General features: G+C 34.2%; 2 protein-coding genes across 2 annotated transcripts; both read left to right on the top strand.

The window, feature by feature from the left end:
* The first annotated feature begins 238 nt into the window (after nucleotides 1-238).
* LOC111615465 (casein kinase I-like) lies at nucleotides 239-1,218 on the top strand. The gene has a single exon (XM_023356872.1). The coding sequence runs from the start codon at nucleotides 277-279 to the stop codon at nucleotides 1,216-1,218; it is 942 nt and encodes a 313-aa protein (XP_023212640.1). The 5' UTR covers nucleotides 239-276.
* Nucleotides 1,219-10,825: 9,607 nt separating this feature from the next.
* Nucleotides 10,826-11,767, top strand: LOC111615467 (casein kinase I-like). Its single transcript, XM_023356873.1, has one exon. The coding sequence runs from the start codon at nucleotides 10,826-10,828 to the stop codon at nucleotides 11,765-11,767; it is 942 nt and encodes a 313-aa protein (XP_023212641.1).
* Nucleotides 11,768-15,234: the final 3,467 nt, after the last annotated feature.

A 15,234-nucleotide genomic window follows, 5' to 3' on the forward strand; every position in this document is an offset into this window, starting at 1 on the left:
TGGGTAAAATCTTTCAAACAGCCTTACCACGTTAGAACGGGCACGTGCAGTTTACAAATATCTGGTCAGCTGCACGTGCAGTTTACAGATACCCTGTCAGCTGCACATGCAGTTTACAGATACCTCATCAGCTGCACGTGCAGTTTACAGATACCTCGTCAGCTGCACGTGCAGTTTACAGTGATTCCATAAGCTGCACATGCTATTTATAAGGTGGCCGAGATTACTGTAAGGTTATAAAAAGTCAGTGGAACTCTAGATATACGTTATAACGAAATGGCTAGCGCCAGTAGTTCAACAAAAAAAAACTTCATCGTCGGTGGAAAGTATAAATCCAAATGTAAGTTAGGAAGTGGTTCATTCGGAGAAGTTTATTTTGGCATCGACATCACAGATGAAAAACAGGTAGCTATAAAATTGGAGTCAAGAGTGGTAAAGAAATCACGACTACTCTACGAAGGTAAAGTATATGAAATTCTTCAAGGTGGTATCGGTATACCTGATATACTATGGTATGGAGAAGAAAGAAATTATAATGCTTTAGTCATGGATCTTCTTGGACTAAGTTTAGAAAAACTTTTTACATTACGTTCACGACGTTTTACTATGAAAACTGTCTTAATGCTAGCTGATCAGATGATTGAACGAATTGAATATGTTCACAATAAGAATTTCATTCATCGAGATATTAAACCAGATAATTTTGTTATTGGAATTGGAAAACATCTCAATAAGCTTTATCTCATAGATTTTGGTTTAGCAAAACAATATATTCGCAAAGGACAACATATACCTTATCGTGAAGATAGAAATTTGACTGGTAGTATCAGTTATGTTAGCATTAATACTCACTTGGGTATTGAACAAAGTCGTAGGGACGATATGGAGTCGATAGGATATATGTTAATGTATTTTAATCGTGGAAGGCTGCCGTGGCAAGGTTTGAAAGCAGCAACCAAAAAACAAAAATATGAAAAAATAAGTGAAAGAAAAATGTCGATATCAGCAGAAGTTCTTTGTAATGGATTTCCGACCGAATTTGCAGCGTACTTGAATTACTGTCGAAATCTCCGCTTTGATGAAACACCAAATTATACGTACCTGAGGCAATTATTTAGCAATTTATTTCGCATACTTAATTACGAATACGACTGCATATTCGATTGGAATCAGCCTAAGCAAAAACAGAAGACCGACCAGCCGGAAGTAGCAAATTGATGTTTTTTTGGTGACTCATACTGATGGGTTCTGTTTTATTTATATGTAAAAACTCTGTGACTGGTAATGCATTTTCAATTTTCTTTAATGTTTTGATAGCAGATACAATGTTATTTCTATATCTTATTTGTACCGTTTAATGTGTTAATCGTTTATATATACCTTTTAAACTGTAAGTGTTCAAATTAAACTACCAACATCTAATAACTTTTAACTTTTGTACTGTTTAATAATTACATCGGAATATGAATTTNTTTTCGGTTATTCGACTTTTCAATTATCCGACCAACCCCAGTACCCAATTGAGTCGGATAATCGCGGCTCTACTGTATATTATTATACAATTTTTTACATTTACTTGATTATCACACTATAATTTTAACATTGTTTTCATCTCACCGATAAAACCGTGTCGTTTACGAATGACGCTTGAATTGAAAGATTGAGCATTTTTCACAGCTTCGACAATTTTTTCTTTACCATTTATAATTGTTCTGACCGTCGGTTCCGGTAGATCAAACTTTGCCAATTCACAAAGTTTCATTTTTATATCGAAGTTAATAATGTTAACTTTACATTCCAAAGATAAAGTTTTCTTTTTTTTTGTTTAATGCAGAAGAATCAGTTCTACTTCGCATGGATGACATAGTAGAGTCTCTCGAGTCTCCGTAGATATAACAAACACAGAAATAAATAACACAAAATAAATTGTAGCTATGCGTCGATTCCGCGCGACACGTCCGAACATGTAAGCTGAACAATAGTGCGGGTAAGTGAGTAATCAAAAATTGCATGGCGCTCAAACAAAACACGAATCGACGAGATTTGAAAATCGCGTAAGTCGGGGTAGCGTAAGTCGAGGTATTACTGTATTCGACGTAAAACCTGGTTTATGCATATTTATTTATTGATCTCAAATATACGTAGTATCGATATATAGTATTTATATCACACGTTCTTGGCCTAACACTAAGTTTTTAAAATTTACAACTAAAGGTTTTTTCCCGAAAAAAAAATCAACGAAGAAATGTATCGTACTCATTACAATGAAGGCCGAGTGGGCTCCAGAGTCGCAATTAATATTTTCTTGTTTATTCCAGGAAATCGAATTTCGAACCTGAATCAGAAGTCAGTGCGTCAGTCACTTCTTCGCAATTAAATATTTATTTATAAATAAATAATAATCAAAACTCTCAGCGTATACAGATTCTGCAAAGGACATTTGACCCNATTAATTGGTACAACACACAAGGCAAGCATAACCCTTCTTTTAATACAACCATTTCGAGATAATGTCTTTCAGATGTCCATTCCAAGCAATCATAAATAAGATGGTCCAAAGTTTCCATCTCCTCTTCACATACACATTCATTTTGTTCATCCAAATGAAACCTGCTCCCATATTCTCCAAGGCCATCGTATCCCAAAAGACAAATTATAAGTTCACTCTCTCTCCCAAACTACTTAAGATGGGAGAGTATTTCATAAATATTTGGGAATAAGTCGAAGGTTTTCCTCCCTTTTATACTATTTCCCCAAATCTGTTTCCATTTTTCTATAATTTTACTTTTTAATGCCTCCTTTCCCCAGGACTGTGTAATTGTGTTAAACACTATTTCATTACCAGTGGCTGCTTCTTTGGCCAGAAAATCGGCCCGTTCATTCCCATATATACCGACATGTGCTCTGACCCATTTAAGATAAAACTTCTCTATTAGACCATGTTCTCTGAGTTTTGTCTGAATACTAAAGACCTGCTGATGTTTACATTTACGGTTAGTAAGGGCTTGAAGAGCACTGCGACTATCTGTATTAATACAGACACCTTCTTTCCGTTCATATTTTATACACCATTCAACAGCTTTGTCTATGGCCAATAACTCAGCTTGAAAATTAGAGCAATATGCTTCAAATGTAACTTTGTCACGATGAATTTCTTCATTATGCTCATAAACTACGAAAGCGGCCCCAGTGCCTGAATCAGACCTATAGCCGTCCGTATATATATATCAGTCTTAATTAGATCATTAGCCAGCAGCCTTACCCCTACAATTTCAGTTGGGTGAGGCAGTTCCTTTACTAAGATATCTCGTTCATAATTNTTAGACATTGATTATACATCGTGAGGAGTACCGCTGGACAGACCTCCCACATTTTCCTTACTATTTGAATCACAATGCCATCATCTCCTGGGGCCTTATTTATAATTTCACTAGCTCTTAATTGTGTGTATTGACATTAATGTTAAAATTATTGCAAAATTTTTAAATTAAGCTAAATTACGTGATATAAAAGACTTGTTTAAACATCAATAGGTAACTTTTATCTGTTTTGTATTTTAATAAAGCTTTTTTTCGTACATTTAATATAATAATAAAATAATCAAAAACAACAAATGTAAATTGCAAATTAAGTTTATTTTTTACGTTCTCTATTAGACAATACAGTATTTTTAACCTTAAAGAAACTTGTATTCAATTTATATATAATACAGTAATACCCCGAACTTACGCGATAGGTGGGACCGAGCGATAACTGCGTAATTCGGGGTATAATTTCACAATTTGTGTAAAATCCAAGTCGGATGTATGTAAGCTAATAAATGTTCTCGTTAATCTTATCTCGTCTTTTGAATCGTTCAAGGTTGCAAGAAATCACCACATAGAGTCTCTCGAGTCTCCATAGATATAACAAACACAGAAATAAATAACACAAAATAAATTGTAGCTATGCGTCGATTCCGCGCGACACGTCCGAACATGTAAGCCGAACAATATTGTGGGGGAGTGAGTAATCGAGAGTTGCGTGGCGCTCAAACAGAAGACGAATCGACGAGATTTGAAAATCGCGTAACTCCGGGTTCGCGTAAGTCGGGGTAGCGTAAGTCGAGGTTTTACTGTACTGGCTGTTACCCGCGGTTTCGCTCGCGCGGATTTTGCAAGCAAACCCTATTTACATTCAATATTTCAACAACCATAGTAATTGTTATATAACACCTACAGCTGAGAATCAAACGAACTGCTTTTAATTTGATGAATTTTCTGGAACGTTTACAATCGTTCTATAATCGAACCAATAAGCAGAAAAAAATTCGAATTTAAAACAGTTGGAACATTTGGTTAAAAAATCGAAATACAGTAGACCCCCTAAAACGCTTAGATACGTTCCACTTTATAAGAATTTTACGTTGTAGGAATCCTTAAATACATGAGCCAATCAAAGCCTGACACGTGTGAAGTGTACGGACTAACGCTGTTTGAAAGGTTTTCTTACATAAAATTAACCGAATCTAGACTAATTCGACTCAACATTTCCAAAACACGTATAATTTTTTGGGAATAATCCGTATAAACTATGCTATAAACAAAAAATTGTAGGATTAATTACTGAGTGTGCACCGTTTGTCGTCGCCATTGCTTACGCTTGTTTTTTTCCCGGAGCAGCGCACCAAAGGCGGCCGCGATTTCTGATAAGTTATTTTTATGTGAAAACTTCGTTGAAATTTGGAGACATCATTAATATAAATAATATTTATGGCCGTTAAATAAGAAATGTTTCTTTCGCAAGAAATGTATAAAATTACAGTACTGTATTAGACTTACGGTACCTAATTTACATACTGTACAGACGATAGTGAACTCAACTTACTCGCCTAAACTCTCCGTAGTGTAGCGCTAGACGGCGGAAAGTATATATATAATTATAATAAAGTTACAATAAATTAAGTTAATATATAATTATATATACAGTACCTAATTTATATATAATTTATATATAATACTGTGCAGACGATAACAAACTCAATTTACCTGCCTAAACTCTTTGTAGCGTGGCGCTGAACGACAGAAAGTAGTTCGGCTGCTCATCCACTATTGGTCCAGATTCGACCAATCTTGTCGCGACACGAGTCGGCGACTACGTTTTACGAGTCCCTTTATACGAATACTGTCGCAATTTTTTCGCTACGTTATAGGAATTTTCGTTATAGGAACTTACGTTATATGGGGGTCTACTGTATATAAAAAATGTTTATAAAAATGTCTGAAATGTTATCAATTTAATATCCCTAAGTAGTCAATGAAGTCTAAACGTAATTAAAAACAAAAACATCGCATCAAAAATAGTACAGTAGAAACCGTTCTTCCGGTTAAGCCTTAATGCTCTCCTCCCGCGGAGGGATCTCGAAAAATCTTTTGTTAGTGTGCGTTCTCGTGACTTACTCTCCCTAACTGTGTACCAAATTTCAAGATTCAAGTCTTAACCGTGCTGAAATGCTTGTATACCCGCGCGCCATTTATCGTAGGATCAGTGGCATAGCGTAGTGGGGGCGGCAGGGGCGGCAAAATTACGTTTTAGGGGGCGGCAAAATTTCACAATAAATAATAATAATATCTTGTGAGAATTTGAACTATTTTATTTCATATTTTCGTCCACCTACGATTCGGACCGATTCAAATAAGCACGGAATAGTGTTACCATCCATCCGGACAGTCCGGGAATTCGTGCACGATCTGTCGACTTTTTTTTTGTTGCTTGTACGATTTATTCGTATATACTGTATATATATACACCTTAAATATCCAATAGAGCTAGGTCATCTCGGTCACTTACGTTACTCCTACTCAAGTCTCCCTAGTCGCTAACTGTAACTGATTTAGAACCGGCATGCACTGCACATTATTCTTCGCATCGCAAAATGAGATACGCATGCGTCAGGAACTTCTGTTCGAACAAACCTCACCTGCCGTCCGGGTCAGCGATTTTCGACAGGTGGACTACACTAGCACGGAATTTTTCATTACTTATTCTGTGACGAAACTGAATTTTAGTATTTTCAATTCAGATACCTAAATAATGTGGGGCGAAATTTTCTTCCGCCCCGGGTGGCTGACACTCACGCTACGCCACTGCGTAGGATAAATGTACTGTGCCAGAAACCTTCGCGGGAGTGTATTAAACAAGTTCCTAAAGTTTCATGGCAATCGGTAAAATGGTTTAGTAATGCATGAATGACAGACAGTCATACATTCATTTATATAAATATAGATTACAACAGAATATGCTAACTAAAAATGTAGATTAGTTAACAATTTAATATATATTTTCTCCTAAACATAATTCATACTTTTTAATTAATGCATGATTTTTAAAACATTTTAAATAATAAGTTATTTTTTCTACAAATTCTCTAATTCATTGGTTTGCTTTTCAAATCAAATCCTGTGCTAACTTACATATAGACACTGGATATCACATCACTTTATATTTTCCTACGCATCCAGGTATACAGCACATACAAGGCATGTAGAAATAGTTATTCATTAGTATTATTTTAACAAAAAATAAAAAAGGATTTTTTAAAAAAAAAAATAGCTTAATATGAAAACATTACAGTACAAATGCAACTTTACTTTTTTCCCACACTTATATCGATAAACAATTTTCACGATGAAATGTATGGAAATTCTTATTTACCATTTCCTCTTTCAGACCTATACAAAACTTAGTTAATTTTATTGTTTCGTCAAACTATATTAAATACATATGACAAATTCAAAAAATCACCTTTCTTGAACTTTTTATGAATAATATCTGTAACAAAGTATAAATTTTCGTGCGCGTATATTAAATTTAAAAAAAAATAATCACACCATTAAAATTATCTATTCTATATGATTCGGTTGGGAGGTGCATAAAGATCAAGTGTGAGTTAAATTAGGTGGGTTGACATCATTTAGCTGACTAATCAGAGCCCTTAGTTTCGAGTTTTTCATATTACAAATCCCAACGTGTTGAACGTGTGACGTGTATCATCTCACACTATGACGTCAAATCGGTAGTCTTAAGTTATTACTCACGCACTTTCCCATCTCATCATGCCAGCTGCTACTCACTATAAATTTTTTTGACGTGATTCATGAAATCTGAGCGATTTATTGCATCTTGTTCTTCTAACTGACTTATACTATTGCGGATGATTAATGAAAAAAAAAATTATTTTCTAACCGCTCTTGACACTGATATTTTAAATTTCTAATTTCGTTTTGTTACTTCGATTACCGAAATTTTGTCATCTTCAATAAATTTTACAGCATTTTGAAAAACAGTTGCTTGATTGTGTTCAAACCAGGGCTGTGTACTTTGCTGGCAATGATATTCAATACAAAATCTAAAATTCTAATTTTCTGTTTCCGAATCAAAAAATCTAATAACGGTTGGAAATATTTTTCTATCCTTATGATTAGATGCGACTGAATATATGGAAATAAAATTTGTTTTTTCTAGTTTTTTCTTTTAAATTCTGACAATGCATATAAGCAAAGCACATTACATACAATTGCCTCAGATTTTGTTCTAGCACAGGCAAATTTTTTGTTGAATAATATTTTGATAATTTGCGATGAACAATCTATTGACCCGAAGCTATGATTGTGATTAATAACATAAGATATAAGACCTTCTGCCAATATGTTTCTGTGTCTCCAAATGCTCTGAAATATCATCCTTCCAGTCGTGCAAAATAGAAATTTTACCATTACATTTCTCACATTTTACGATGTGATCACTTTTGCTTTTCTTAATAAACGGAAATTCACTTCTTAGATCAGAAGTTCTTAGAAGTTCGTAATTAAGAATTAAATTATAGTGATAGAAAATAATATAAAAGTATTTATATTATTTATATACTGTACAATTTCAAAATTATTTTGTGTAATAATTCGACTCTGACTTAACGGCTATTTTGATATTATTTAGGACAAAAGTTTAAAATCATTGATTTCCTTATTTGTTCATTATTTTTGTTTGACAGATGTGAATTGTTTGGACCACGTGGCGTGAAAATTTTGTCAAGGTCCTTGTGAGAATGTGTAGACGCTGAAACGTTGTGACACGTGTGAAAGAAGACCACTGAGTTATAACATTTGCATGTGCAACTATCCGTATGTTGTTGATGTCGATGGACATACACCATGTGTATGTGGTGATTGGGTAAATCAAATCAGCAAGCAGTGACACAAGTGATATTTTATTAAACTAATTTTTTCGCATTATTTCGAAATATTATTTTGTACCATTAATGGGACTGAAATATTATAATGTACTCAAAATGTACTAAAAATCTTTCCATATACTCGAAAGGGCAAAATGTACCAGAAAAGTACAAATGTAGTAGGAATGGCAACGCTGGCTCGTTGGACACACACACACAGCCCTCAGGGACACATTACTCTCTATTGTTCTAAAATGACTAGTCATCACTATCCAAGTGAAAACTAGGAAGGGTTGGGAAAAAAATTTTACAAAGGACAAACAATAGACAAAAAACAAAGAAAGGAAAATATATAAAAATTACAAAAAATACAGGTGACCCCCGTATAACACGGGAGTTACGTTCCAAAAAATTGCCGTGTTATGCGAAACAAATAACTAGTGAGGAAAGGGAGGTTAGGTTCCAAAAATTAAAAAAAAACATGCTGTAAAATATTTCTTTGTAAAAAAAAGGCTGGCAGAATTACAATTTAATAAAAAGTAAAATTCATCTGGATACGAGTCCAATTTTTCAGAATTTTACTTTTTATTAAATTGTAATTCTGCCAGCCCTTTTTTACAAAGAAATATTATATTTTTAATTGTGTTGTGATTGTCACCTGAGGACATTTTAAACTGTTTTGCCTATTTGTGCAGAGGCATAGCCTCTAAAGGAAGGTTGTCTCTTCAATGGAAATAGTTGTTCCTGGTGATTAGACATGGCAAGAAAAATTGGACTCGTATCCAGATGAATTTTACTTTTTATTATGGTGTTAAATATTTATTTAAATCGAATTTATTATTCATTTTTTTCATAGGTAAAATACTTATTATTTAAGTAAATATTTTACCAGAGGATTATTCATTTTATATCATCTCAGCATGAGCATCATCAACTGGTAACAGTTTTTGAGTACGTTCGTTAATAGCGGTCGCTCTGCAACGGGAGTGCGCTGTTGTTTGTAGGCATTTAGGAATCACGGTGAACGAAAAACGATGGCGCCCGCAGTATCGATAATATCGTGTGGAGAAATATATAATTCTAAAATGAGCTATTAGAGGCAAAAGAAGGGTTCCAATTGTAAAATTTAACCATTAAATGGATTATTGTTGAAAGAGCATTCAAAGTAGTCACGAAAATAATTAGAATGCTCGCGCGGAGTTACGCGGAAGTATAAGAGAACGAATCCATTATTACATTTCATGTTGTACGAGGGTATCACCCAATTTCCGAACCGTGTTAGAGTTAACCCGTGCTATAAAACCATCGTGTTATACGGAGATGGTTCCAATTCTCGAACCGTGTTAGAGTGAATTTGTGCAATAGAAGTACCGCATTATACGGGAATTATTTGTATGCATCTAATATGGCCTACAGCCACAATACGTAACGATCTTTACCGAATTTAAAACATAAGACGCAAGTTCATGACACATAATTGACAAAAATTTAATTTTTCCAAAATTTCAAGACTTTTTTAAAACACTGTGGGGTGCAGAACAACTTGTTAAAAATCGGGACTGTCCCGCCAAAAGCGGGATATTTGGTCACCTTATCATTAATAGAAATATTAAAGCATCATTTCATTTTAAAAATGGATTAAAATCAACATGTAATAACGTATAATAATGCGATAAATAACTAATACTTCTGCTCTGCTTATAAATGGCCTAATCTCTTTCACGTCGTAAATAAAATTGTATAAAATATTTATTTACATCGAGACATTAGAAATCTTATGTTGCATTTGATTAATATTTATCATCATCTTATATATAAAATTCTCTTGTCACAATGTTAGTTACCTTACTCCTCCGAAACGGCTTTACCGATTTTTACCAAATTTTATATGCATATTCAGTAGGTCTGAGAATAGGCTACTATTTATTTTTCATACCCCTAAGTGATAACGGTTGTTCACCCTTAACATCTTTTTTAACTAATGAATGACGAACAAAGAACCATTTATGACCGCATTATGCTCGCAGTTTCAGCAGGACAAGGTGGGTTCTTCTTTTTGGATGCACCTGGTGTAAGTGGCAAAAGATTCCTTATTTCGCTAATTCTTGCTGAAATACGATCAAATAATGGCATCGCATTGGCCGTTGCATCATCGGGCATTGCGGCAACTTTATTGGATGGAGGCAGAACAGCTCATTCAGTATTTAAGCTGCCATTAAATATTCAAAATAACTCTAACGCAGTATGCAACATTAAAAAACAATCGTCCATGGCCACCGTGCTGATACAGTGTAAAATTATCATCTGGGANTTGAAAAAGTTCGAGTCACATTAGTCTAGAATCGATTCATTTTATGGAATACTACTGGGTAAAATTTTTCAAACAGCCTTACCAACTTAAAACGAGCACGTGCAGTTTACACATACCTCGTCAGCTGCAGGTGCAGTTTACAGATATTACGTCAGCTGCACGTGCAGTTGACAGATACTCAGTAAGCTCTTTATAAGGTGGCTGAGTTTACAGATACTCAGTAAGCACGTGCTCTTTATAAGGTGGCTGAGATCACTGTAAGGTTATAAAAAGTCAGTGGAACGCTAGATATACGTTACAAGAAAATGGCTAGCGCCAGTAGTTCACCCAGAAAAAAATTTATCGTCGGTGGAAAGTATCAATCCATGTGTAAGATAGGAAGTGGTTCGTTCGGGGAAGTTTATCTTGGCATCGACATTACAAATGAGGAGCGGGTCGCTATAAAATTGGAGTCAAGAAAGGTAAAGAATTCACGACTACTCTACGAAAGTACATTATATGAATTTCTTCAAGGTGGTGTCGGTATTCCTCGTATATTATGGTATGGACGAGAAAAAAAGTATAACGCTTTTGTCATGGATCTTCTTGGGCCAAGTTTAGAAAAACTTTTTACATTGTGTTTACGACGTTTTACTATGAAAACTGTTTTAATGCTAGCTGATCAAATGATTGAACGAATTGAATATGTTCACAATAAGAATTTCATTCATCGAGACATTAAACCAGATAATTTTCTTATTGGAATTGGAAGACATCGCAATATGCTTTATCTCATAGACTTTGGTTTAGCAAAATCATATATTCTCAGTAGACAACATATACCTTATCGTGAGGATAGAAATTTGGCTGGTACTGCCAATTATGTTAGCATTAATACCCATTTGGGTATTGAACAAAGTCGGAGGGACGATTTGGAGTCGATAGGATACGTGTTAATGTATTTTAATCGTGGAAGTCTACCGTGGCAAGGCTTAGCAGCAGCAACCAAAAAACAAAAATATGAAAAAGTAAGTGAAAAAAAAATGTCGATACCAGTAGAAGTTCTTTGTGAGGGATTTCCGGCCGAATTTGCAACGTACTTGAATTACTGTCGAGGTCTCCGCTTTGATGAAACACCGAATTATACGTACCTGAGGCAATTATTTAGCAATTTATTTCGCACACTTAATTATCAATACGACTCCGTATTCGACTGGGATAATATTAAGCAAAGACAGAAGACCGAGCAGTCAGAAGTGAAAAACTGATGTTTTTTTGGTGACTCATACTGATGGGTTCCATTTTATTTTTATGTAAAACAGTTTTGTCAATAGAGATGTAACAACATTATAAGAAAATCTGTGACTGGTAATGCATTTTCAATTTTTTTTTAATGTTTTGATAGCAGATACAATGTTATTTCTATATCTTATTTGTACCGTTTAATGTGTTAATCGTTTATATATACCTTTTAAACTGTAAGTGTTCAAATTAAATTAAACTTCGAACATCTAATAACTTTTAACTTTTGTACTGTTTAATAATTACACAAGAATATAAATTTTTCATTCCAGTATAGTTTACAGAGGTTATAGTATTTGTTAATGTTCATTATTGAAAGTAGCCAACATATATTTTATAGAATTTTTTCAGTCGTTGCTATAATCTCATGGAAAAAGTAAACAGAAAATTTTTAAAAGGTGTAGTGTAGTGGTGGCGAACCTATGATCTGCGGGTCAAACACTAACTCAAGCGAACTTTTTAAATGATCCACTCATTGATTTTTATAAACTTACTAGCTGCAAGGACCCGCATCGCTGGGTTTTTATTTGTTCGTACATTTGTATGTAATATAGTTTTTTTTATATATAAAAGAATGTTTTTCTAAGTAATCTAGAATCTAGCTGCAAGGACCCGCTTTGCTGGGTTTTTATTTGTGGGCAAAAAGTAACGATAGTGAAGATTAAGATAATNATGATTACAAATGATACTGTGTATCAATTGAGTGTGAGAGTATTGCCTTTGATGGCACATCATAAGTGTTGTCCTGCAATACAAGATGCTTCTGCAATAAGTTACTGCACGCGCGTGCAATTAACTATATACTATTGTACGCGTTTATTATTTAAAAATGTATATATATTATAATCATATATTATGTATTTAATTTTACTCATATTTTATGTAATCAAGGTTATACTCATATATTATGTAATTAATATTATATACTTGTATTCACCCGGTTATGCACAAGCGGCACCGGGATATGTCTTGTGACATATACAAAATAAATATCTGAATCTGAATCTGAATCTGTAAAATTTAATCACAAAATGGATTATTTGTTGAAAGAGCATTCGAAATAGCCACGAAAAAATTAGAATGCCAGCTACCATCGGAAAAAAATTCGAAAAGACACTTACATCACCACGTGCCCTAACTCGCGCTTTCACAACTTCTAAATTTTCATTGATAAAACCAGATAATGGACCCCGAAACGAAACTATTTTAGCCGTGGAAGACGCCATGTTGCTTTCCACCGTAAACTACTACTACAAGCGGCCGTTTTTGCCGTTCGACGGCGCGCACTCCGACCGTAATTTAGAAACGCGTTCCGCTGGAATTTTTAAACGGATGTCGCTCGCGCGGAGTTACGCGGAAAAATAAAAGAACACACCCAATTAGGTCACCCGTTTTCAGACTAATTAGAGATCTGGTCCTGATTTTACTTTTGAACGTCTCCTGTTCACTTCCAGTCAAACGAACTATTTTCAACGTTTCTGGAACGTTTACAATCGTTCTATAATCGAACCAATATTCGAAATTTAATTCGAATATTTTTCGAATTTGAATTCGAACATTTTTAAAATCGAAATAGGAAACCACTTTCAACCACTTTTAGCTTCATATTTCCCGCACCTTTATACCCTATTCACACTGTAGATTTTAAGCCAGCTTAAATGACTAAGCCAACTTAAGGTATGAAATACGAACGAAACTGGCTTAACGTTAAACAAGTTTAACTACCAACAACTGGCTCAGCTTAAGTCGCTTCAAGCTTTCCTCGTGGTCCACCACAAGTTCAAGAATAATGGCGGAAGCAGATGTACAAATGTTCGAACAAACGAGACCCTTCTCTGATAGCACATATACGCTGCTTCAGTACAAAAAGTTTAAATAATAATAATAATATAAATTTCTGTTCAGAATCCATTCTTTTCACAGTTCTGTCACTAAAGTGATATAAACATTGTAAGAATCGTGCTGCCAATGACAACGACATCACTGATAATAAATGTCAATAACTTTTAACTGAAGTCTTGTGCATTTTAAATAAGTTATTTATATTTTAAATTTCTAAATATAAATTAATTTATCATGATTTATCAAAAATAAGTAAAAGTTTGATTTTATTTAAAATGTAATATTGAGTACATCCTCTTGAGGTCTAAGCGAATAATTCGCTTTAATTACTTAGTGTGAACAAATAGTTAATCTTGTTTTCGGCAATGCGACTTAACTTAATTCTGCTTAAACCGTAATCTCGATTAAAATGTACAGTACAGTGTGAATAGGGTATTGTAGCTATCGAGACGCAACCACCATAGTGCACGAATGGAAACTTTTGGCTACACGTCCATATATATATACAGTAGAACCTCCATTATCCGGATTTTCGATTATCCGGATATTTCAAAATAAACAAAAATTTTACGAATTTGCTGATTTGTTTTTGGCGAATTACGACCCTGTTTATGTACGTGATGGAATGCATAACTTTTTTTGTTTCAACAACGTCTCACCCAGCACAGTGGTCGTAAACTCTTAAATATATTTTACGTAGTAATAAAAATATAACTTGACATACGTATTTATAAATAATTTATATTCAAATTACATCNAACAAGTAGTTAATCTTGTTTTCGGCAATGCGACTTAACTTAATTCTGCTTAAACCTTAATCCCGCTTAAAATGTACAGTGTGAATAGGGTATTATAGCTATCGAGACGCAACCACCATAGTGCACGAATGGAAACTTGGGGCTACTACCACATACAAACACCCAGTAGCGTGCCGTCATTAGAAGCGTTGGAAGCGCCGCTTCCCTCGTATTTTCAAAAAAATAAGTAAATATTAATTTTAATTATATGAAAATAATCGCACAATATTTTATTATAACCGCATTATGTAACTTATTACAAATTTCCATACTACACGTGGAAAAAAAATGGCTATTGTATATTAGAATATTAGTGGCAGAGTGGAAGCTCCTGTANCACAGTGGTCGTAAACTCTTAAATATATTTTACGTAGTAATAAAAATATAACTTGACATACGTATTTATAAATAATTTATATTCAAATTACATCATTTCTATGACCAAGACGGCGTAAGGCATGGACGACGTGGGCTACCGCCTATGCCTCGCGGTCCGAAGGGCCTCGCGCCTCAAAGGTTTATGCATTACTATACTTAAAAGCCGTGAACGCGACGAAATAGTTTACTCGTCATAAAACGATAAATAGTTTGCATTTTTATGAATAAAAATTTGACAGTTTTAACTGCTTTTTATTTTATATAATCCGTCTTCTTGCGCCACCAGAGGGCCTTTAAACAACAGGCAGTGTGTTAGTGCTGATTAGTAGTACTGTAGTCCAAATTTAATACGAACGTTTTCTTCTTGAAAATTTTATCACAGTTTAAATACAATATTTATTTTTAATATTATCGAT

Source organism: Centruroides sculpturatus, unplaced genomic scaffold, assembly GCF_000671375.1.
Source record: "Centruroides sculpturatus isolate CEXI.00-Female unplaced genomic scaffold, Cexi_2.0 scaffold2222, whole genome shotgun sequence".
Classification (NCBI taxonomy): domain Eukaryota; kingdom Metazoa; phylum Arthropoda; class Arachnida; order Scorpiones; family Buthidae; genus Centruroides; species Centruroides sculpturatus.